This window comes from Neopelma chrysocephalum, unplaced genomic scaffold (assembly GCF_003984885.1).
Source record: "Neopelma chrysocephalum unplaced genomic scaffold, ASM398488v2 Primary Assembly neopelma1_146, whole genome shotgun sequence".
In the NCBI taxonomy this organism is placed as follows: Eukaryota; Metazoa; Chordata; class Aves; order Passeriformes; family Pipridae; genus Neopelma; species Neopelma chrysocephalum.
Genome location: NW_020897808.1, coordinates 1,033,758 through 1,059,372, shown reverse-complemented (window position 1 = coordinate 1,059,372; position 25,615 = coordinate 1,033,758). Strand labels below are relative to the sequence as shown.

The 25,615-nt window shown below is 41.6% G+C and overlaps 1 protein-coding gene across 23 annotated transcripts in view; it reads right to left on the bottom strand.

Annotated features, from left to right (window-relative positions):
* The window catches only part of ADGRL3 (adhesion G protein-coupled receptor L3), a 508,023-nt gene that overhangs the window by 210,320 nt on the left and 272,088 nt on the right, over positions 1-25,615 (bottom strand). For all 23 annotated transcript variants that reach the window (XM_027700313.1, XM_027700317.1, XM_027700297.1 and 20 more), the window contains exon 5: positions 5,627-5,736. In XM_027700313.1, coding sequence (XP_027556114.1) covers positions 5,627-5,736 — 110 coding nt within the window. The remainder of the gene's footprint in view (positions 1-5,626; positions 5,737-25,615) is intronic.

Sequence of the window (25,615 nt, the reverse complement as noted above, 5' to 3'; positions counted from 1 at the left end):
AGGGCAAAAGAAAAGCAGAGAAGCCGCAAGTCCATTTGTTTAACAGAAGCACAGCACTGCTCTCAGTGGACAAACACCGACAGAGAAGGCGGCAAGAAAATGCACAGAGGGAAAGCCTGGAGGCCACATAATGGTCTTACAGCACTCCAGAAATAATTAAGAACTGTATTCTTGGGAAAAGTGGTCTCATTAAATTGTTTTCAGATTGCAATTTTGTCCTATCTTCTCCCTGCTCTTTCCCTTTCCACCAGCAATCTTAGAGCAATGAAAATATCAGTTTGCTTTCTAGTGCTTGTATTCTCTTAAAAATGTCATTATTCAATTATCTGTCTATTCACTGGCCCTAAGGTCCAGCAGAGCAGATATTGTGCGCCTTCATTTAATGTTTTTAAATGCACTTCAGTCCACTTGTGATACAATAAAACTTTATTGAATTCTGTTCCCACATCACGCTTATCATCCCTCACTTTTATTGATATGTGAGCCCATCTACTCTTCTATCAGCAATAAAAGGAATATTTCTAGCAAGGCTATGACCTTTCCTTCCATCACTACGGCAACTGGGAAATGTGATTTCAGGTTCCATGTTTAAAAGGAAAAAACGTCCTAAGAAAAGAAGTGATGAACCATGCTCAAGCATTTTTTTCCTTCCTCTTGTTAGTGTTACAGAAGCAGGAAATTTTCTGTAAGCACCAAAGATATTTGGTGTCTTCAAAACATTTATTAGCCTGTTTAGCCAGAATGTAAAGGAAGGACAATTCATCCTTCCTTGGAAGCCATGAACATTTTTCACTTGCAGGAATCAGCCCTTTGAACAGATCTTCTCACTATTAAAAACTGGTGGAAGACTTGTTGCCTGGGTGTGAGGCAAGTTGTCATCACAGAGGGGTATGCCATGCCCAAGGCACCTTTCTCACTCCCTCTTGCAGATGCCATATTTTCTATCAACGCAGCAATAGGCTTGCTCGCATTGAGTCTACACCTTTTTTTCACTTTGCCCTACCCTATAGCTTAAATTTTCCAATTCCCTATTAAAAAAGACTGTTTCTGAAGGATAACAGTGTACAAGTTATTCTGTGAACTCCAAAACTTAGAACCTAAGGGAATTGGGAGCTCAGGAAAAACTGAAGGTAAATCATACTCATCTAGCTAAATCCTCTTTTCCACACTATGCTGGGTTCCCTGGGAGCCTGCACAGTTGTCTCTAGGGGAAAATGAACAGAAAAAACACTGCAAAATACCTCTGGTGCTTTCAACTCGTGCCATTTTCAAAACCTGAATAAAAACTGAATGCAGACAATCCCTAAATTTCGGTCAAAGCCATTGGGTGATAGCGTCATCCACGAAGGGCTGTGCCAGTGCCATGGCCCATGGCCCATGTGCGCTCAAGAAAGTGAAGGGAAAGAGGCTCATCATGCTCAAGTCATGTTCAAGTTCATTCATCCTTCTCAGAGATACATGCAGAACTACTAAAACACGGATGGTTTGAGCTGTTAAGTGTTACATACTCACAAAGGTGGTATTTGCATTGGGAAAACCAACACATTGGTTCAGGTTTATCAGATTATCAATTGGAAATTTGGCTGCTTGCAATGACAGCTAGCTCAGCCCCTCTCCCACCATGACTAGTCCCGCAAAACTAGACTCTCTAGCTTGCCACCAGCCTCACATAGAGCTTTGGATAAATCACTCATCTGCTTTCTGTGCTGGCTCCTAAGTAAAACTGGAAGGCCCTTAGCACATTACAAAGGTGAAATAAGAAAAATTACACTCCTAGATGTACTGGCACCATGACAACAGGATTGTACAAGCACCAGAAGATGACAGTGAAGTGTTTCTGCAATGAGTGTTGACCTAGCTTCACAAAACCACCTCCACCACTCCTGTTCCAATTACCCATTTAACTCTGCTCGGTAAAGGGAGATGGGGAGAGGGAAGGGATGCACTAGGAAACAACGGAGTACTGGATCGAAGGGACCATCCCCATGTCAGGTTTCTCATAATCGCACACAGCATAACACAGATTAAATGCAGCTTGAGACATCTCTCCACAATAAGATGTGTCCACAGCTCTGGCAATGGCAGACTGCAGCTCTGCAGTAGTACATATTCAATTAAAAAAACATCAAAAAACTCTCTTGGTTGGTAATTACTAAAAGAAATTTAATTTAAGAAAATTGGAGTAGTAATTTCAGAAGAAAAAGGGCAATATTTAAAGCAGGTGTCAGAGAAATACACACTATAAGCTAAGGCCTGCTTTGATAAAGACAAAATTAATTTTATGACTTCTTCTGATACCAACAATACAGGACATCTGATGCCACTGAAGCCAGTCAAATTAGGTCTGGTATCTTTTACCTACTGAAATCACCAGCTTTTCACTTGCTTTTCCCTGTCAGAGGGCAACCAAAAAAGTCCAGACATTCTTTGAATGACTGTCCATTTTTGTAGAAGGCAGCTTCTACCACATACAGTGACTACAGAATCAGGAAAATAAGGCGAGGACTGGGCTATCTGCATAATCATCTGTCCCCTTCTCCATGTGTTGAAAGTAACTTGCAGCCTCACAAAACTCTCTTTGCAAGGGGTATCTCTAGTAAACACACAGGAATGTGGTGTATGGGGTGATATAAAGGACATTTTGCAATATATGAGCTACTGAAGGTTGAGGAGGTTTGGTTCTCCCCCATGTGAGAGGAAAGGGGATACTTTCCTCTTGAAAATGACATGAGCTAGTGGTGGAAGAGTTAATAAATAAAATCTCAAGAGAAGCAGGCTACCCAATGGAGTTTTAAATCTTACGTAATTTTTCTCTGAGGCAGCATATACACTAGCACTATATTGAGCATATGTGCCTAAGGTCAGTCCTAACAACATCTATTAAAGATGATTCCTAAACTCTGTTCTCTTGAGATGCACACACAGTCCTTTCTGCTGCTGAGTCAGCACTTGGGTAAACCCTCTCTCTGTCCACAAAGAATAATTTCAAACTGTAAGGAGTAACCCATCCAACCAGACAGAGGCAGGCTGGAATTGCACACAAGTGCCCAATTAAATTATTAGTTCCTTTATTATTCAACTGATGTTTTCCTTTAGGAGATGGCCATATGGCAGACACCACCATTCACCAAGGGCTCGGTGCACCAAGCCACCAAGGAAATGTCAGTGGCTGAGGAAAAGTTTTCCCCAGCGCTAGAGAACCCATAGAGTTCACTCCCTTCCTCCAAGCAAAACATCATACAAGGTGCATAGGTGTGCAGAGTGAAGCTAAGGAAGTTGGACCTGAAAGGACTTGGACAACAGCCTAAATTTGGCTAGAGGAGCTGAAACACCTGGGTTCAGTGATAAGAACTGACCTCTTCAAACAACAGAGGCATCACTGAGGGCATCAAGGGAGAAACAGATTTCATCCACCAGGTGTAGCTTTGGTCCAACCATACCTTTGCTGATCTACTTGCCCAGAGCTGACACTTCCCCATCACTTGGACAGCTTTCATTTGCGGGGCACTTGTGGGGCTGAGGCAGGGAACATCTACAAAATTAAACTGATCATTCTGAGAGAAGAAATGGAGGCAGTAACAAACCCACTACTTCAGGTAGGAGAAGAGCCCTTGGTTTTCGAGTCTATATCTGCAGACAAACGGGGACAGTTTGCCTCAACACAGCCAATTTCCCTGGCGCTATACTGAATAACAACACATGAAAATTTGATCCAAAATTTCCTAGGTAATGCAGAACAACAAGCTCAGGAGATTGGATCCTATTTCACCATGTGCTCACCCCTTGTCTTCCCCCTCCATAACTCTACTTGCAGAGGCACTAGATTTGATTCATAAAGAAATGGAGGATACAGTCATCAAAGCTACTAATTTAATTGCAAAGGCACTGTGGCAGTTGCTGACGTTTTCCTACCCACATTCAGATCATTAAAAAATACTCAATCCCTACTGTACATTTGGTACTGAGCAACCTCAGTACTGAGTTATTTTACATCTTGTACACAGGGTCGATTAACGCCTTGGGGCATAATACTGACATATTACCTCTCTCACAAGGCATTCCAAAATTCCTCTTTGTTTTATATGCAACAAAGGCTACAGAGGGGTACTAAGTAATGACTATTGCTTTGCCAGCCCGGTCTCCAGAGGGAATGGCATATCTCATGCAAATCACAAATCACAAGGAAATACAACATGCTATGATAAACTGAAAGCAATCTCCCCTCACCTTCTCCACGAACAGTGTCAATTCTAAAATGAAAGACCTCGTTTAGAGTGGAATAACTCCAAACCGTAATTTGGAGAATATTCTGCTCACTAGGGCAGACCATAAGCCCCTGATGTCACTCTTTCCATGGTTTAATAGCTCACTCCATAAAAAGTATTCCATCACTGAAATTAGAAGCCTCACATTTTTGTTTAGAAAAAACAAATGTGGACATGCTGAGCCTCCTGCCAGCAGAGAATCCAAGTCCCTCAGCCAAGGGGTCCCCTTTGCTCAGAGAGGTGGCCTAAGCTGCATCCCTTGCCTTGCAGTTTCTCAGAAGTCAAACACTTCTCAGATGGCAGAAGTAGGCAGGTGGCTACCTCCTGCATGAGGGATGGGGACCACCCGAGGGGCTGCGAGATCCTGCTTTCCCTCTGGACAGTGTGCCTGTCACTGCTCAGACATGTTTGCTTTCCTGCAGCCCATGATCGAGGCAGCAAAGAAGATGGTCTTAGTCCTCGACCCAAATCCTGGGTTTCAGCAAACTGAAATTTCCTGCTGCTCTCTCAGTACAACATTGTGGGTCGAAAGCATCCATTTCCATACCTGCTTTTTTATTTTGAGAGGTGTGCTGTAAGCTCTGGCCCGTTCAAACAGAAAACCTAGAAATGGTGTTGTTATTCACTGCTCAGCTCTTTACAACTGCTAACAAAAAGTGCACTCCTAGTATTGTCGTTATTTCTTTTCTGAGGTAAGACCTTTTTGACAGTAGGACTGTAACTGCGTCTAACAAATTCGGTTTCTACAGAAAGCAAATTCTGATGTACACTTAACTTTTTGTATCTCTGAATTTCCCGTTTGGCACACACTGCTGTAATCTCAGATGACTGCCTCAAAAATGGATTGCCTGTAATTTGCCTTCATAACCATGGAAGCTTATAAATTAGTATATTCTACCATCAAACATCAAACTTCCCAAAACATTAGCTTTCTACCTCCCTGGTGATACAATACCGTATGTAAGGCACTTATCAAATGCCACCAGTTACACAGACCTAGGTCAGCTGAAGCACACTGCTGTATGATTACAATCATAAACCTCTGTGAAGAGAAGCTGGAAGCTAGCAGCAGTCCTCTGGTCTGCTTTTTCTAATGGGGTTTCCCAAGTGTTTTCCAAAAGATGATATGTTACTGTTAAACCGCACAGCACAGAAAACATGGGGCATTATTAGAATATTTTTAATCTAGGGACAAACCTTGCACAGAGAACAATTTTTCGTATCTTATCAGCTCAGTCTTACTTGATGTACATGGTTTGGTTTACTTGCCCTTGGGCAACAAGAGACAAGCTCAAGGCTGGCCCAGTCTCCATAATAAATCTCTATTAAAGAAACAAATGCAAATATATCAAGATACATACTGTAAGGTACACATTCGTACTGCACTTCCAGGTACTTGTATGTCCCAGGGCATGGGTCTGGAAACACATCAGGGCCAGCAACAACTGCACACTGGGTCCGATTACTGCACCTGAAAAGCAACAAAAACTAGAGTCAGAAAACAGACCAGACAGAGGGACAGATCAAGAAGCTGAATGGCCCCTCCAGTGTTAACAAGGGTGAAGATGCAGAAGCCAGGACTTCAGTATCAGCTGAAGTGAGCTCACCAGTGAGCTCACCAGTGAGCATGGAAAGGCTGGTGGCAAATACCAGTGTCTTCATCAGCTTATTGCCAGAAGAGAAGAGGCATGGTGGCACAACCCTTCCCCTCCAAGCAGTTCTTACAGCACCAGGAGGTATTTCTTTAAAACCAAACTGAGAGGATGAGTCAAAAATACATTTACAGGTACATCATCCTCTAATTCTTGAATCCCAAACTCCATTACAGTGACCTCAATTAACCTTAAATACCAGCATCTGCACCAAACAAAACACAAAGACTAAACCAACAACAACAGTGGCAAAAAATAATCATTGTATATTTTACAGCAGACATAACAATATGTTTTACAACATGTTTATAAAGCTTTCCTACAAAAACAGTTATCTTGTATAGTACTGTTTAATGTAAAGCAAAGACTAGAAACAGTAACACTTGACTGGGAAAAAAAATCATCAAATAAGCTGTCTAAAATCCAAAATAATGTTTTTCGTACACAGCCTGCTAAGGAAACCTCCCAGTCTGACCATTCACAAGACAACATACTTGCATTAGCTACAAATGGCTAAGTTTTATTCAATCATTCGGCCCAGCATGGCTGCATCTCCTGAGATGATGTACGTTTTCCAAAAAGCAAGCACTGACCTCCATGAAGACACACAGAAGGAAGTGACCTTGGCTGCTGCAGTGAGCATCTTTCAGGTTAAGAGCACAAATACAGAGGTTGGATCCTGCAAGATGCTTTTCCTGAGGCACATATACATGTCCATGGGTGACTGATTTGTCTATGTGTACAAACCCACATTTGCCTCTGCTTTTGTGGTACAAGCACCTTTATGTACAATTTTAGTGTAATTTGGGTATGCAAAAACATTTAGCAAACAGTGATTCTATAGACAAAAATCCTCTGCTTCTTTGTTCATTTAAAGAAAAAATATAATTAGTCTTTGATTTTTACGCTTTTGCGTGCCAGAGAGAGACTTCCTAAGGGCTAGACCACTGCCTTTACATCCTTTAAGATTTTGCCTCCTCTGACGTGATATGGGACTCCTGACCCTCCTGCTCTTCTAGCAGAAGCTGTGACATCCAGCACAGAATTCATTTAGAGCTGCAGTGGAAATGCTTCATGTTTACCTGAGGCTATAGTTTGTCAGTCTTAATGCAGATTTTATTTGAGCCCATAAATTAAAATTGATTCATTAGTGACTGCCTTAAGCTCCATAATTTCTTTAATTTTATGGAGAGATTAATAAGAGCTGATACGCTTGCTCATCAGGCTGTTTTGCTGGGTAGCAGATAATCCAGAGGGCTGGGACATTCTTGTGTTTTCTAGTTGAAAGGCAGCACTTATCACAGCAAGCGACTAGTGTTACCAAACGCACAGAAAAATAATTTTCTTAACAAAAAAAGTAACTTTGTTGTCCTCGCCTATGCTACTCACAGACAAAAGGCCTGGCTGGGACATCACAGGTAGCTTGGACTGTGCAAGTAGGCAGTCTTCCAGGAGAGACTTTGAACGCCATCCAAAATTTCACTTTCAACAAAAATCCTTTACTGGGCTCAATGTGCCTTTCAAAAAGCAATTGCAGTGGCCTAATCAATAGTCTTTCTGGCTGAAGGGACAGCCCTGGCCACGTTACATAGAATAACAGTAATGGATGAAAGATACCTTTCAAAATCACAAGTAAGAAAGCACAATTATGAGGGACTGGAAGTTGGAGGGGAACAAACACATCTAGGGTTCATCTGGGCATGTTTTCTTTCTGTCTGCAAGGAAGCATTTGCTTTGAATAGTCAAGCATTTCCTTGTGTCCGTTTTTTTTTAATGCAAGAACTTGGATAAAAAAAACAGAAGTGAAAACGTGCAACCTAGAAAGCTCTAGGTTCATAACCAGTGTTTCAAAACTCAGCTTGGAAGTTGAAGGCTGTGAACACCAGTTTTAACCTCTCCAAGTACGTGCTACCTTCTGCAATATCACCAGAGAGACTAAAACCATAAGGATACAAGGGTTCTTGCTATAGGCTTTCCCCCCTAACTCTAGAATATCCTGAAGCTCCCTTACATAACCCTAGAATGGGGGATGGTAAAGTCTACCAAGCAAAGAAACTTGAAAAGAAGGTGAGATCAAATTGTCAGTGGCACCTTGGGGAAGAAACACAGGGAACCAAATGAAAAACTCCTAAATAAAATCTCAAATACTGTGTTCTGTCAATACCTCACAAAATTAACAGAAAAAGAGCTAATACAGAAAAAAAAAAATCAAAACTAGGAGAACTCAACCTCCTCTCTTTTTCACACTCATTTCATATGAGTAGCAAAACTGTGTCTGGCACTGGGCATTTCAAGTTTTCTTTTATCACCCCAGGGTGAAACCATGAAGGTTTCTCATTCTTAAGGGATGAGGACAATTTAGACTAAAACCCTTAAGTAAAAAGCTAATACCTGTTCAACCAACTATTACTGTCAGACATCAGGCTACAGAAATTTTAAGGGGACAAAGAGGTAAAAACTACTCATCATTAAAGCCCTGGTTTCTGTGCTTTTGCTCATATATTTTAGCACTTTCACAAGAGCTTCTTGGTTCCTTCAGTTTTGTCATATTTCTTTCCAGACAGATTAAAGGCCCAGGTGACAGTAAGTGACATGCAAGATGTGACATAGAAAAGGAGATGTGTACAAGAAGATGAATCTGTAGTCTTGAAAATGAAGGCTAATAAAACTGTAACATATTCATGTTTAGTCCATTCTCAGCAAACCAGCCCATGAGTTCTTCTTTGTAAATCACAGGATTACACACAGAATATTGGGATTTCATGGCACTTGGGTCTCGGTAATACTCACTCCAAACTCCTGGAAGCTGTGAGGCTCAGTGCTGGGCATTGACCTTTCCAGTCAATGCAACAAAGATCCTTTGTTCTTATCTTTTTTATTTTTGGTTTTGTTTTCTGTCATGTCTCATCTGTTGTTCCTGTCTCGTCCCCCACTCCTCACCCCCTTTTTTTTTTCCTTTTAATTCTTAACTCCCTTCTTGAAGGAAGATCTTTACTGACTACTGGAGCTACAATTTGCAGCACGAACCAGCACTGCACCAGCTTGAGTATAAATCTGTCTCCTCTACTGGGCAATGACAGAAACACCACCCAGGTCCCTTAGCTATACCCTAGAAACTGCAGCTCTGCATCACATTGGATCCTCCTCCAACAGAGCAGGAATGGTTTGCATTGATGGCTCTAGAATAACTGTACTACAGAAAACTACAGTCACTTTTTTTTTTTTTTTAAACTCATCTACACCTCTGATTACTGCCTTTACACAAGCACCTCTTATTTCTAGCACTGATTCATCAGCTCCTTCAAAGAAAACCACTTTTCTTTCCCCTGCATTGCCCTCATGCCGCAACTTTCCTAAGCAATCCCTGGCCTTCTGGGGTATTTTCTCACTTTCCATATGCTGTGATGCCAAGCAAATAAGAGAACTGTGGGAGGAATCTGGGAATTCAGGGGACCAGATAGACAACTTTATGCCTATTATAGAAACAGCTTTCATTTTATTAGTTTATCCAGCATTTTAATGGGAAATGTTCCGGAGACATGGAAGAATTAAAGTAGCCGCTCAAGCGGTTTCAGTTCCCCTTGTTGCCACTTATCATGAAATCTGACAAGAAATTCATAGCCATCCTTTTTTTTTTTTTAAATGTGTGCGTTTGTTTTATTTTGCAGTCTTTATTTCCACCTGCCATCATTCCTCTCCCTGTTGCTCCCTGAAGTGCGAGGTAGACAAGACCCTGTTTGTCTCAGGCCACCTCCATAATTGCTGCTGGGATTCGTGGACACCTTGCTTGAATCAAGAGTGTCCACAGAGCTCACCAAGAGCAACCAAAAGACTACAAATTGAAGCATAACCCAAGATCTGCATTTTCACCCCAACTTGAAACACTGATGGCAACATATATTCCTGTGTGTTCAGGAAAAGACGATACCCCAAACCCTTCTAAAAAATCAGTCCAAGGTACTTGGCAGCCTTTAATCTTCCATCATCTCATAAAGAGAAGTTCATGTTATTCATATATATGTTTTGGAGAGGGAAAAGTGTAAATTGTCCCAGTCACTAGAGGAGAAAAAAAAAGGGGGGGGGCTTTATTCATTCTTTCCAGCTACATTCATTTCTACTTGCTAAGGTCCCTGTTTTGTCTTTCAGATGTGGAAAAATAATCTAGAAGAGAGGTGTCAATCCAGTGTAACTCATACACTGTAACACAAAACATGAATTATTTTTGCAGAACTTCTCCCAGTTCCAGTGGAAAACGACTTTCAAGAGTTTTAATGTGAAGCAGGAATAATATTTCATATGGCATTTGTTTTGCATCTATAGCAGTGGGACTGAAGGAAACATCTGAGTTCAGGACCGGCTGCAGGGCTCAACTCTGCTTGCAACTCTGTTCAGACTTAAACAAAAAGCTCCACCAAAACTTCGTTTCCCTTCAGCAAACTTCCATTTCTTCTCCCTGGCAACATTTTAATGATTTTTAAGCAACAAGGTCATCTTGTGATAAAGAAGCAAAAACCATTCAAGACATAAACAGCTGCTTATTCCTGCTCTGATATCTTTAATTTTTTTTCAGTGCTGACATTGTTAATACATTTAGCAAGAGACAAAGAAAGGAAAAAAGGAAAAAAAGAAATAATAGTTTGGCAGTTTATTTTAGGCCTTTCCAGAAACCTTAATAGCACGGGCACGTCAACAACATCAGGCTAGACATGTCTGGGTCAATATGTTTGACAGAACAAAAATGCAAAGGCAGCACAAAATAAAAGATCAATCCCGAACAAAAGCTTTTCAGCAGTAATCATAGCAGGTGCAATACCAGCAAGTTCTCCAGCTCCCTGTAGAGGAAGGGACCATTTGCCCCAGACAACAAAAACCTGTTGTGCTAGGGACATCAGGAGAAGAGCTACCAGAATCCATGCACAGGTCCACAGCAAGCCTAGAGGTTCAAACATTCATTTTGTCCCAACATACTCTCTTTCTCCTGGTCCTTATCCTCTAGAAACAAGCCCTTCAGAAGTGAGGTAGCAATTACTGTGATGCCATGGCCAGAAGCTCCTGTGAATGGGACATAGTGGAAACTACTACAAATGGGGAAGCCACCTGCCTCCACTGAATCTGTAAACAGACTGTCAGAGCCCAAGACCAGGCTCTTAAATACCCTGAAGATCAGAAAATTTCATACCCACAAACTTGGATTTCTATGGAATGTACTGAGCTGCCATATCCATCCCATGCTGCTGCTGACATGCCCTACTCTTAGCTGGTACTACCCCCCACCTACACCAACTTCTAACAAGGGATTCTTAAAACCCATGTGTGTTCCGTCTGCCAAAAACCAACAATATTCTTTCCCTCTTCCTTGAATGTTTAAAACACCTACTTCACACAGACTTTGTTTTTTTCTGCAAAGACAAGGCAGCCATCATGTGCCTAGGCATGCTAATATAGCCAAGACATCAATATCTAAGCCTCTTTCTCAAGGTCTATTATGCTTTTCTAATGGTTTTACAGTAAGAGACAGACTTAATTCATTATCCTTCATGGCAACGCTGCAAGACATCCTTTTGCTTCTCTGGAACACAAAAATCTCCTCTCTGGATGAGTGCTTTAAGAAAGAGGCTGTCACAGCAAATAACTCAGCCAGGAGTGTGTTCTCCCCTGTCAATATGTGATATTTCCAAATCAACCCTTTAGGAAGGGCCAAGAGAAGGAAAAAAAAAAAATAATGCCCTGGAGAAAGCAAATAGGAAGCAAAGAGAAATTTCACTCAAAAGTGGAGCTCACATGATGGGATGCAAATAAGGGGGAAAAGTTATAAAAAAACCAAACCCACAAGCAGACAAGAGAGGCAGTGAATGGTGGAAAGGGGAGAACAGAGCCACAAACTCTGAGAAAAGACTTTGGTTCACCACAATTGCTTTCAATAACATGCTGCATAAAAGCAAAGCTAATCCTCCACCTGTTTAGCTTCCAGAAAAAAAGAATTCCTCAACAGAATCTTTTTCTGCCTCTGCAAAACCTTAAAAGTAAAGGATCTAATGACAAGGAGATGAAAATCCAGTTTTTCTAGCATTTTTTTCATTATGAATGGGCCTTTTTATTGATCTTTCAGAGCACTGAGAGGCTGGCTTTCCAACCTCTGCTGCGATATAATTATCTGTGGTGTTTAATGCTAGCACAGACGAGTCCCACTACACACTGCATTTTGTTGTTTTATTGACAGGTTTTAATTATCCAGGTGCTAAAATTGTCAGATAGGCTGCTTTTTACGTGATCAAACTAATAAAAGGAGAGGCAGAGCACTCTAATTGCAGCCTCACCAAGCGCCTCTGTGGAGATCTGCCAACGAGATACACTCAAACTGCTATGGTTATTGTAAAATCTTACAAAGTTTGATGGGAAGAAAAGCAGTCCTCTTTCTAAAGCCCCAACCTATTTCATTCCCCTGATTGTTATTTTATATTGAACAAAGCAAAATTGAAAAAACAAAAAACAAAAAAAAACCCCAAAAAACAAAACAAAACAAACAAAAAACAAACAAACAAACAAAAACAAACAAACAAAAAACCACCAAAACCACACCAGAACCCCAGCCAGCCAAACAGTAGAAAAATCCTGCACAGCCAAACCAAATCTGAAACCTTAAAGGTCACCGAAGGGAGTACCTTGATATATTATGGAGAGCCTGGTAGCAAGATGGGAAAGAGGTCCTGGAAATAATTTAAACACCAGTTTTACGAAAGAAAAAAGAAAAAGTAATTGCACTGTTTCAACTCATTGATAAAGCCCTTAAAATTTAACAAGAGGCATTTAACAGCAAATTCACAAGATTTAAGAGTTTTAATGGCAATTTGGGGCACCCCTGAACACGGTGTATCTGCTCAGCTGCAGGGGACTCCCCAGGTCAGTAATCTGAGGTCTAGGGCAGGACCTGCCAGCGGTGATGATGTGACTTTTCAACCACCTCCAAACAAGAGTCCCCCCAAGCAATGAAAGCTTTTTCCTCTGTGCTTCGTCATGTAATGTCTCTTACATTGTATAGTTTCCTTGGATTTCTTTTGCCCCGACCCTTTGCAATTAGCACAGTGAGGACAGGAGCTGCAATCCCCAGAGGCAATGAATGTGTACTGCAACAGGAGAACCTGCCAAGTGGCCTGTGCTAGTGTGCCTGGGTACACCATCCCTGCAGCAACAGGAAACCTGAACGCAGGCCTGGTGAAAGAAATACTCATTGTTAGAGCAAGAACAACAAAACAATATGCCCAAACCACTGGGTATGTTTGGACAAAAGGTTTGGGTCAGCATGGAAAACAGACCTGCACTGAGCACATCTCAAGCAGTCATTGTGCTGCTCCAGCTGCGAGGAGCTGAGGACACAAGCAAGGCCAGGTTTGCAATGTAGGCTAACATTATTGGATGGTCCTTAGGGTTAAACACCAAACCAGGAAAGCCTTCAGTCTGTAAAGCTCATCTTTTAAAGAACTACATCTGCACTTTTACAGGTACTCTACTTCTTCCAACTCCATAAACTTCTGTAGCAGCCTAATAAAAAGATACTTTACAAAACACTGACAGGGTATCTGGAAAGGAGAGTAAACACCTAAAGCACACCAACCAATAAAAGGCTCATCAGTTTAGCCAGACTTAACACTAGTTAAAATAACTGTGAACAGAAAACATTCTGGCTTTTAATTTGGGCTAGGAGGTCAAATTAAAGGCTAGAGGAGGTCTGGGCTGAATTTCAGCTGGCACTCTACATTACTTTGTCTTCATTGCCATTTTAACACAAGTCAACGTGAGTTAAAGCCCATTTTTTTCTTCTTTAGCGCAGCTACCCAGAGCTGAGATAGCCAGAACAAGTTGCAATGGATTATTTTCTCTACAACAGTTCTGAAGAGTGTTCAGACCCTCAGTCTACAATTACCTACCTACCCACTGAGTCTGCAGCACAAGGAGCGAATGTTCTGCCAGACACCCAGGTGCTGCAGCCCTGTGGTTTGCAGTGAGGCAAGAATCTGCTGCTCAGCACTGGCTGAGCAGAAAGCAAACTGGAACGTGAACATTTAGAAACATTTTAAATATGTTAACAAAAAAAAAATTCCACCCTGCTTTTAAAAGAAAATCTGATATTACTTCCAATGCATTCCCCTTTGCTAATTGACGTTTTCTCAAAGTCCAAGGAAATATGCAACCCATAATAACACCTGCAATGCTGCTGTCATTTACTATCATCAGCCAATACCCCCATCTCAGCTTCTCAACTATTCCTGCAGAAGATAAAACTGAAATTAGAGAATATTGTCTCTAAACGGGCTAAAGTAATCTGTATGCATGGGCTGGTAGGTTTAGCGTATTAGCCTTTCACCTCTGCAAATAGGGTTAAAGAAAGGTTTGGGGCCAAAATAATTTGTACTGCACTCCATCTCAAATTTGACATAATAACTGAATGAAACAAAAATGGATACGTCCAAACAGCACAGGAGGTCAAGGCTGGGCAACTCCCAGATGAACTCAAGAGTGAACCAAAGGCACCCAGGCAGTACCATTTCTATAACCCAGAGCAACCTCTCTCTTCATCACTCTTGCCAATGGCATGATACTGAGGTGATTTTTAAGTAAAGGTCCATAGATTTTAGTTAAGATGGCACTCGTCCCTCAGCCTCTTGGGGAGAGGGGCAGGGAGGAGGAGGGCAGTAAGCTTCCTGACCAAGAGAAACGCAGGATCAGAAACGTTAGACAGGTTGTGCCTTTAGTATCAAGGCTAAAGCAGTTCAGACAAAAAGATAATATTAGTGAGTAAACAAACAGCCTGTCGCAGTCATTTGCTATTAATACAGTATCTGTTAATGGTGCCTGATTTTGTACAGCACCTCGTGCAAAGGAGACTTGGCCCCTATCTGCATCTCAGGCATTAAAGCAATAAAAATAATAATCAGAAACAAACAAAACTTCCTCAAAGAGTAATCCTGAAATTAACTAAATATGTTTTTTATATTAAAAAGTGATTTTTAAAAAAAAAATTTATTCCAACATAACCAATGCTGCCTCTCTTTGATCTTGAGCCCAAAGCTTGAATAAAGGCAGTCTGCACTTTGATTCTAAGCTCCAGAGAAAGCACAGCTTCACAAAACCTTCCCAGCTCAGCACTGCCCAACCAAAGCATATTCAGAAGTAAACAGTAAGGGAAAAAAATATGCCTAATATTAAATTTATCACTTGAAATCACCATTGTGAAGTTCTTCAAAATGTCTAAAGATAGCACCAGACTTTTTGTGACTGCATGCAGCAACATGAGAGGGGAAGCATTTTTGAGAACATCTGTCCAGCAGCTCCAGAGAAGATTTCTCACACTGTGCTCAGAACTAAACTGGGCAAAGTCAGTGATCACGCACCTCTACCCCCCATCACCACCCTATTCCCTCCTCACTTGTCTTTCCTGGGGCAGTTTTCAGCATATCTATTTACCTACCTATCTGTTATCAGCTACATATGCCCACCAGCTCTTCTCCTGATTTGCCCTATCTAGTCAGCATCCTGAAAAGGACACTATTTGCTAATTACATACCTTATCTCCCTTTAAAATATACGGTTAAAAACCATGTAGATCTGGCTAAAAAGGTTACTCTGAGAAAAAGTCTGATAGGAAAAGGGCCTGTGAACATCTTTGGGACAACAACTGGTATGAACAGAGCAACAGGGCTTCTGTAAAATCTCAAGTCTTCTTTGTGAAGATGTGGAAAATAATTCATTAGTAGAGGATCATCTGTTTCATGCTACAGAGCCCGCTTGATGCTGTACTCAGAGAATTAAACTCTCTGTACATAAGATAGTTCCCTTTGAAAAAGCTAAACTCAAAGGCCAAGTTTTCCAGAAAGTCTCTGCCTCCTACCAGGGCTGAATTTTTCCAAAGAGCTTCATTCTTCTTAGAGGAGCCACAAAAAGGCCCAGCTGTTCAAGCATGGCCTGGGACTCCTCGATTCTCATGGAGAGCAGTTGAAGCTGACAGCTATTAAGCATTTTCCAGGCAGCAGCCTGTGGCACGGAGTGCCTAACCACTTTGGTAATTCAACCCAGATAGTTCTGAGGGGAAAAAAAAAAGAAAAAAGGCCTGCACAGAATTGCATGGGAGCCTTAGGTGGGGCAAAAACTGGGAAATCCACATTCCAGAGCATGGAGCATGTCTCTGGCAAGTCAGCTTTAAAATATGTGACTGATGCTGCTCAGACATACTAGCTGAAGTCCGGGGAGATGGATGAAAGGGTAAAGATGCAGGATAAATTCATCAGATGTCTCCATAAATCATTTCTATAGTTAACATTTGTTCTCTGGTTTTCATTACTTACATTTCTAAAGCCACTGGGTGCCTTGCTGCAGTGGAACTAACAAAAAGGAAGATAAATTTTAACATCTCTTTTTGAAACATCTTAAAATGATCTAGCTTTCTTTTGAATGTTAATGGCAAGCATTACAAGAAACACAACGTCTCAAAACAATTCACTAGGGCTGGAAGGGAAAGCAGAGTCCCACTGTAGCCTGGAAATTCATAGTCCTGGTCACCACCCCAACTGGTATAAAAGATCTTATTTCTGGCCCTAATGCTTTTGCAGCCTTAGCTTTGTCACCAAAACCTGCCATTGGCTTTGCACAGACTCTCTGACTCAGGGGCGAAATTCCATACTCGAGAAGAGAAGGAAATATTTTTGGAGATTGGCAGTTTGGAAAAGAATCTGAGCTGCCTGACAGCTGTTCAGAGACATGGGATGCCAGAGGGGTCCCAGCAGAGCATACAGTATTACACACATGCACACGCACAGAAAATCATTAAAGTTTCTGTCTCTAAAGTTTCACATTTAATGAAAGAAAGCAAGGGAGATATCTGGAGAATTCTTGGGTTATATTAACAGCTAATGATATTCCCTCTGCCAAGAGCACACCCTGGGAAGCTCACAGGCAGTGATGGGGGGACCTGCAAAAACACCAGTGTGGAAAGGGGGAGCAGGGAGAGCTGTCCTTCCCATTCTCCCTGCCATGTCCCCAGGGGGGTGAGGAATCAAGCGAAGAGCCTGCTGTTGCATGGCTGGAGTTGTTCTACAACAGAAGCAAGGACCTTTATAACAGAATTTAATCCATTGCAGGTTAAACAAAACAAATGACTGCACAAGTGAGCAATTAAAGAGCATTCCACAGCCAGCCCTGGAAGAGCCTCACCATTGATTAATTAGGTTCAAAGGGCCAAGGCTAACCTAACAGTCCCCTGAGAAAGAGACCACTTAGCCCCTTCTCAAAAAGGCAAAAAAAAAATTAAAAAAAAAAAATTCAGCATTCGTATTTAACACTTAAGCATTAAACAGCTGCTAAAGCAGTGAAACAATTACTTGGGACTGACCTACATTCAGCTGTATTGTTTTATTACATTCAGGAGAAACTTAATTAAGCTTCTGTTACTTAATAAAAGCAAATAAAATTCTCCATTTTATGACAGGGAGCTGCACTGTTACTGCCATGTGAAGCTTTCAAATTTGGCAGTGGGGTTTCCCAAGAGAGCACAGCTCCCACTATCACATTCTTCCTCACTGCATTTGAGGGATAAAAAGATGCAGGATATTTCCATGCATTAATGCTCCTTAAGATGCACTACCTTGCTCTGCTAGCTACCACCAAGGTGGAGAAGACCACAGCCTCTGATACCTGCCCAGTTATCTTATGAGACCTACTGTACCTGTGCAATATGGTCTACTCCCAACCACATCATGGGCTAGTTCATGACTACTTCAGCGCTGCCAGGAGGAAGGCATCAACTGTTTGCTTCACCACAAGAAGCAAAAAAAGCAACCTGTTCCTGGAAAAATACCAACATACTGCTGGTCTTATAGTTACTCTTCTCCACCAGCACAATCTACATCCTAGTGAATTCAGTGGGTGAACAGTCATTTAGAGGCACCACTGACCATTAACAGGGGCTGAGCTGGGTAGTGCGGGCGTACAGTCAAGGATACTCCTGTATTAAGAAAATACACACAGTTTCACTAGTTACTGTCACCAAAGAGACTCCCCAAACCATCCACCCAAAGCCTGCCTTGAATATTAAGATCTTAAAAGATCCTCACCACCTTCCTCCCTGAAATGCTCATCATGCCCTCTTCCTGCCCTCACACAAACAGCTCATCTTCTCTGACTTACTACAAGATCTAGCCAGACAAAAACACAGCAGCTGCCCAGACTCTCTGGACTTCCACTGAACTGACCACAGAAGCTAAGACAAACTTTGGTGAGGCCATGGGAAAATTTCTTCCTCGTGAGGGAGAAAACCCCAAAGTGTCCCTTGCTGAGCAGAGGCCGTGGCCCGGACAGCTCTTCAGCACTGGCACCACGACCAGAAAATGACTTCTGAACACACTGACTCCCACTGTGTTCCCCAGCCAAGGGTAACTTGTCAACTGGCTTTTGGTCCTACTGAACTCTGTGCTGGATGCTTGTGATCCTGAAGTTGCTAATGGATGTTTTGTCACATCCAATTCCACATGTGCCCTGTTGACATTTATATTTTGAAATCTCCCTATTCTCTCAAGAAGACAAAGACACGGGTACAGAGGTGACAGCCACACACCAGCCAGGAAGCAATTCCCCCAGCCACATGACACAGGGGCTGTTGCAGCAGCTCAGAAACTCACGGAAAGTAGCTGTTAATAATGACATGACACCTTCCAGACTTCAAAATCACAAGAAGCTCCAAAGTCTGCACACCATTAGACCATTAGTGCCACGCATACTGGTCTGATGATGCCTTGTTCCTTTCAGCTATTTTGTTCCTTGTCTCTGCAGCAGTTCAGCAACACAGATTTTGTTCTGTGGATCTGAACGAATTGGATTTAATTCCACCTATGGCTATAAAGACTTAGTTCCCATCCTCTAGCAGAACATCCACACGATGAAGTCCAACCTCCTCACTTTGCAAGGGGACCACTTCTTCTGAATAACTGACAGGAAACATTTTGGTAGGGGCTGGAAATGGCATCCCAGCTTTCTAGTGTATTTTGGACAACTAGAATAAAGTATCAGGTAAGCACTCTTGCTACCTGGCTTGTTGAGCATTTGCCCAATTAATGTATAGGTAATAGCAGCAATGGAAAAAATGATACGCTCAGTCCCATGTAATTCTATTAAAATTGTGGTGACTTAAAATCCTGCAGTACTTTGGCAGTCCATATTGTAGCCTGGCTGTAACAAAGAACAGTGGTGAACAGTATCTCAGATGCTAGAGAGTAAGCAGGGGTGAAGACAACTCACCTTTGGGGTTAACAAAACTCTCCATATACTCACTACTAATAACCCTGAATGCAATAAAATAATAGGTGAGTGACAGCATTTTATTTTCTTTGTTGGTGTAAAAAAGAATGGTTTGTTAAGACACAGGTGGCATCCAAATGCTTCCTTCTTTTTCTCAGTGCATCTATCAAAAGTAAATTATTTTCCAAATGTTGAGAAGATGAGGCTTTTCCTCATCTGTGCTTTTCACAGCCTTTATCTTACTCCAGGCTTTTTGAAGTGTTGTCTATAAATAGCCCATGACCCTCATTGTACTATATTAGCTAGTACAGACATATGGACAAGGCTGAGAAAGTTTAGTGCAAACAGACTGACAGACAAACCCTAAAATATTGATCAACTAGGAAATTTCCTCTGTCCCAACCAGCCTCGTGTCCCATCTGTCACTCCCTGCAACCATGCAGCCTGAGAAAAGACGCTTCAGTTTTCCAGCTAAAGGCTACCCACCTGCTAGTGCCAGGGGCTTGATCCTGCAGCCTCTGCCTCTACAAATACTCTGACAACTCTCTCAAAAGGCCAGCATGTCTCATCTCACTTACTCTGACACGACTGAGCAAATAAATAATGCTATTTATGCACTGCACACCATTTGTCAACCCATTTGTCATTTCTGATCTTTCATTGCTCATGCAGTAAAACTATGTGGGATTTTATTCAAACCTCCCTTGCAGGTGTGATGAATGCTTTATTTATACAGCAGCATTTCGTCTCGTGGAACTGTTACTATGCATATACAGGCCTTTAAGTCTCTCTGTGTGGTATAAGCAGAAGGTGTAAAGAGAGATGAAAACTAGAGGCAGCACCATAATTAAAGCCACAGGGGGAATCATGGATGGCTCAGCTAAAACTGGGATGTGCGTGCCAGGGAAGACATACCACTTCAGATGAAACATTCACTCCCCATCATCAGGCAAGAAGAAAAACATGTACCAGATCCCAAAGTCCTTCTTAAAGGTCACCGTGACACTGTCAATCCCCACTCAGCTTATCAGAGAATCCACAACATCAGCAACTGCTCTGCCTAGGGAGCAAGTTATTTCCAGGTAAATCATCTCCCATTGACTCCCCCCATCAGAATTTCAGTCTAGGACCAAAAAACCTGGAAGGAGACGCTACTACAAATAACCACAGTTGAATGAGCCATGAATAAATTCCCTTGGGTAGTGTCTTCCAGTGGCCAGAAGCCCAGACAGGGAGTGGTAAAGGAGCCTCCACTGTGATTTCTCCTGTGAGGCACAGCGACCTTGTGGGACACATCTCTGCTCTCCTGCAAAACTGGAAGCATTGTACTGACCTCCCTGAAAGGTCTTTTGAGAGCCACAGATGAAAAAAAACATAACACTTTTATAACTATTTTCTTGCATGGGAAATCGGCTACCCAAACCTGCTGAGATCAAAGGGCCTCTTCTGGAAGTAAATCACTGTTACAATGAAGGGCATCAGAACCTCTCCCTCGCTTCTAGTTCGCATCACAGTTACTACAGTAAGGCTTGAGTCACATTCACACATGCCATGGAGCACATCAAATACTTCCCTGGCTTACAAGAGTTCCTTCACAACCATTTGACTCAAGCAGGTCTGCAGTAAAAAGAGTAAAGACCAGCCCTGAACTGATCCCTTTGTTTCTTGAAAGGAACTTTCTCGGCAGTTTTACCATGAGGGCAAAATCTCAGCTCTAGTATGATCTTCCTGGCAGTTCCTGGTTGCTTCAGACAAATCTGCAAGATCTACCATCAATTCTCATATTTTTGGAAGCTGTGGGGTAAAGACAAGGTGAGAGAAACAGCTGTGGACAGACTTCAGACACCTTGATATCAAACCATTCCTTCCTCCACTTTCTTTTTAAATTTCAAGAGGGCGGGTGGGATTCATACAAAACTGTGTAAATAGACATCAGACTCGTGTTTATTGCCTAAGCAATAAAAGATTAGAATTGACAAATGGAGAGGTTTTTGGAGACACAGATGCTACAATCATTTTAATATAATTTGGATTTCCAAATCAGTAATTACTCTATCACATATTTATAATTTTGTAGATGCTACTAGAAATGCTGATGTCTTTTTCTATGCATAGTAATGAGCAACAACAAGGGCTGTTAATATAAAGCCTGTAATGTTTGTATTCATATGTAAATAGGTTATGTAAACGTTTTAGACATTTCTCACTAAAACACTGAGTTCTAATCTAAGTGGCTCCATTCCTAAACTAGAAAATCGCACTCTGCATAGAAATTGTTTACTAGTCTGTCAGCAAAGCCGCCAAAGCTTTTTCAGTGAGCTGAATTTATAGGGGGATTTTCGTCTTCCCATTAGACATGATATCGCTGTAATTGACAACCTATAAATGCCCAGACAGATATGCAGGTTGTGATTTAGAAATTCGCTTGCTTGCACGTGACGCCACATGTATTCAGCACACATGCGCCTCCTGTGTATTCATTTGCGCAAGCACAGGCACCATTTTTGGGCACTGAGGAATGCAGTAGTGTTTGATTTAATTAAACTTATTTAGTTAGGCTGATACAAACCGTGGTTAAGAGCAACAGAATCAGTTTAGTTTCTACCTGCTCCTAATTGACTTATGATGAAACTGAGTAAGGTACATTAAAACACCAACATGTGCCTCCAAGCAAGAGTAAATTAGAGAAATTTAAACCCTCAACTTTGGTTAACTCCAAATTATACTAGGGATGGAAGAGAAAAAGAAAAAAGAAAGTGGGATAAAACAGTCCAGTGCAACCCTTTTCACCATAGGATGTTACCATTTTTCTTCCCCCCCCTCCCCTCAGTCTGCAGTCTGCATTTGTCCCACCTGGTACACAGAGAGCTTGATGGAATGGCCCTTGGGGCTTAAACAAGTCCTTTCTAACTCAGCTGGAGCATGGATACATCACCATGTATTTACAGGACCAAAGCAAAACCCTGGGTTTTTCTCCTCTTTGAACATTATACCACTCACTTGCGTTAACTTCAGTGCTACATGTTCTCAACTCTGTAATGCAGAGGATCACATCTTGAGACATTTTCCTTGGTGCTTCTAACAAACCATATCCAGCCTCATCTCTTTCTCTTCTTCTTGAATGTATATATTTGTAAAGACGATTTAGTGCCAGTAAAGGCTTTGGAAAGACAGCTCAGAGACTCCCATGGCTCCAGTACAGCATATGAGTAACTCCTACTTATAGAAGAGACAATAGATGTCTCCTCTTCATCAGCAAAAATGAAATGGAAATGACAACAATGAAGCAAACATCCTGCTGTTGCTCCAGCAACTTTCGGCATCTTCTACTATCTAGGGATAGTATTTTCAAGATCAGTTCAGTCCCTTGCTTTTGATGAGGCTGTCAAACTGCCAGGGGCAGCTACTGGTGTTTTGACCTTGCTCTCTTCTGCCTTCCCTGCTCCTCCTTCATCCCTGTTTTCCCTTTGCTCTACTTTGAAGCACTCTCACACCACTCCTGGAATGGTATTAACACTTAAATAGCCAAGGTATATTTACATCTCACACAATCATAGCTTTACTCATCCTGCCCTCTTAACCACTGCCTTCCAACAAAGCCAAGTAACATCAGTCATGCCACAAAACAACAGGGAGAAAAAAGCTCAACATCCATACCCAAGTAGTTGAATTACTGTCATTTCCCCGGTGAGCCACAGGGATGTGGGATGACCTGTGACAAACAAGGCAGTTTCCACTGGAAATTGGGGGCAGGTAAAGGCAGATAGCTCTACAGAAAAAGTGTAATAATTTCTACAGGCCGCAAGTGTAGACTCTATTACGCCCCTGCCAAGAACAGTTACCCGCATGAGTAAAATTAAGAGGACTACAGTCTAGGTGAGTAAATCCACATTCACTTTGTGTCCAAGGACAGAAATTCATCCCAGCAAGGTTCTGTTTGTACAGTGGAATAGCAATATTGATATTGCAGTCCCCCCATGCAGGAATACTGAAGTGAATAAAACCCACTGTGGTTTTGCCCCTTTGATCACCTTTGTGTTAAGGAGTATTGGGATGCCCAGTGCTAAGAAACTGGGCCATAGGCTGCTTTAGATTTTTATTCCCATTCCTCTTGGATGTGATAGATGGTCAGCACTTTCTTGTGATGATGTGTTAAAACATGGTTGCATCTAAGAAAAACATGGGAGTGAAAGTCATTTTGCCTGTTCACCTGGAACTTGTTACATCACGCAAAATAGCAGACAAGCACTCACAGTAAAATGAAAGCTCTTTGCTCCTGTTTGGTGAACCTTCACCTATAAATTTTAGGAGGAAAAAGTAAATTATGGGCCACATGACACATTCGCTCAGCAGTACTGGTGGTCTGACATCATCATGTCACTTGAATATAGCTGTACACTGATCAAATCTGATCAGATTTCTCATTACATAACCCTTTCCAACAAGCACGATTATTTTTACTGAATCAGTCCAATGACACCCTCACCAGGGGACAAAATTCCCCCCCTTGGTTTTGAAACACAATCCCTGACCCAAAGAGCTCACAAGTCTAGTCTGCAGACTCTTCAATAGCCTTGATGCTCAAAGTGATGCTCTGAAATGAGGGAAGCATACAGGACCCTTATGCCATGTGAGAGAGAGGACCTTGTCTGAAAAAGCTAGCCACTGTCCAAGGTCTGCACAGGGAGCAAAGTCAGCACTTTAACTGTCTCGGTTAAAAATATCACAAATGATGATGAATCTTGTTTAGTATTTGTGTTTAATAAAAACAATGCTTGCTTAATCAAAATCTTTTTGGCATAGCCATATCCAAACTAAACCAACTCAACAACCTCATGGAGTAGATGTGGCTGATAGAAGAAGGCTTGTTGCTGGTAGAGCTTTCCTCCTCCTCTCTGTAAAGCCAGCTACCCTGGCAAAACAAATTATTTACTACCAGGTCTGTGCTGAGATTATGAGTCCTAGTGGTACGGCAAAACTTCTTCCCATGCTGTTAACCAACTGCACTGGCAAAACGTCCAATGCAGACCAGCCTACAGCAGCGTCCACTGGTGTTTTCAAAGGCTTCCCCCTCCCCTGAGTAGGAAAATCCTACTCAGACTTTGATTCCTGTGGTGCCAATATACCCTTAAACATCTGCTCTTAGGACTATCCCTCCGCATTACTTCACAGCATAATTACAAAGGCACAAAGCTGGAGTATCCCTCACCATCCACTCCAAATCCTCTCTCACACTGCCTGCCTCTTCCCACATTTCCCTCCATTTCAGGCAAATCCTGATTACAGCTACACAAAAGGAACTGGACATCTTTGTTCAGATGCAGCCTGAATATCATCAATAAAATATAGACTGAGCATTTGTATTTGTCAAGGCCTCTGCTTGATATTTTTTTTTGTTCTTTTGATTTTAAACAAGAAACTAAAAATTTTGTAACTATTTCACCAATTTAAAAAAAATTACAGTGGTCTTCCGCACAAGATACTAAGCAATTCTGTTGTCTCCCTCTCACAAATATTGCTGCTACACTTTCTTGCATAAGAGATTCTGCTCCAAAATATGTTTAGATCCCTACTGAATCATCCTAAATCCACCTCACTGTGGGTGGAAGAGAAAACATGAATGAAAACTGAAGCAGGAAAAGGTTCTTAATTTTGCACCATGATCCAGAGGACTGCAAGGAACATTTGTCTTGTCAACTAATCTGTTTAATCAAAGAATTTTAATCAAACTGCAGTTCTAGAAACCACAGGTTAACGTGGACAAATTATAAGAATAATTAAACCACTCAAATAATCTGTAGCTCATCTGTCATCAGCTACTATGTATGCTGGAGGTTTGAGATTATTTTATCTTGCATATTTAGTGAGTTGGATCCTTAGCAGGTTTCAGTCAAAAAAGATCCCATGGGGCTACTACTGATCCCTGATGAATGCAGAGCTATTACCTCCAAATGCTGAGCTGCTCCAGTCTCCACATTTCTTCAGACACTCACATGCATCCACAGAACAGCCACTGTATTGTTTCTTATCAATGCAGTTAAACAGAAATAGTTGTCACAGCCAAATATTTTTGAGGCGCTGTTTTCCCTTGGAAAACAATGAACTGTTGAATCAAAATGTTGTGTGGGAACATGTTGATTCACATTGTCATTTAGGAAAAAACCTTTCTAGTTTAAAATATATTTTCTGTGTTCCTAATAGAATTAATTATGTAGCTTTGTAAAGCAAAACATTCTGATTCAACATAAACATTTCTTTCAACAGGAAGTCAGTTTTCTGGAAAATTTACAAATGTTTGATCTTGCGTTGATTCAGAATTGTTTTATGTTGCCAACACAATGGCAGAATCCTGTACCACAGAGCAGTCGGTCTCCAGGTAACTCCCAGAGTTGCTTCTGCTTCTTCATACCTTCT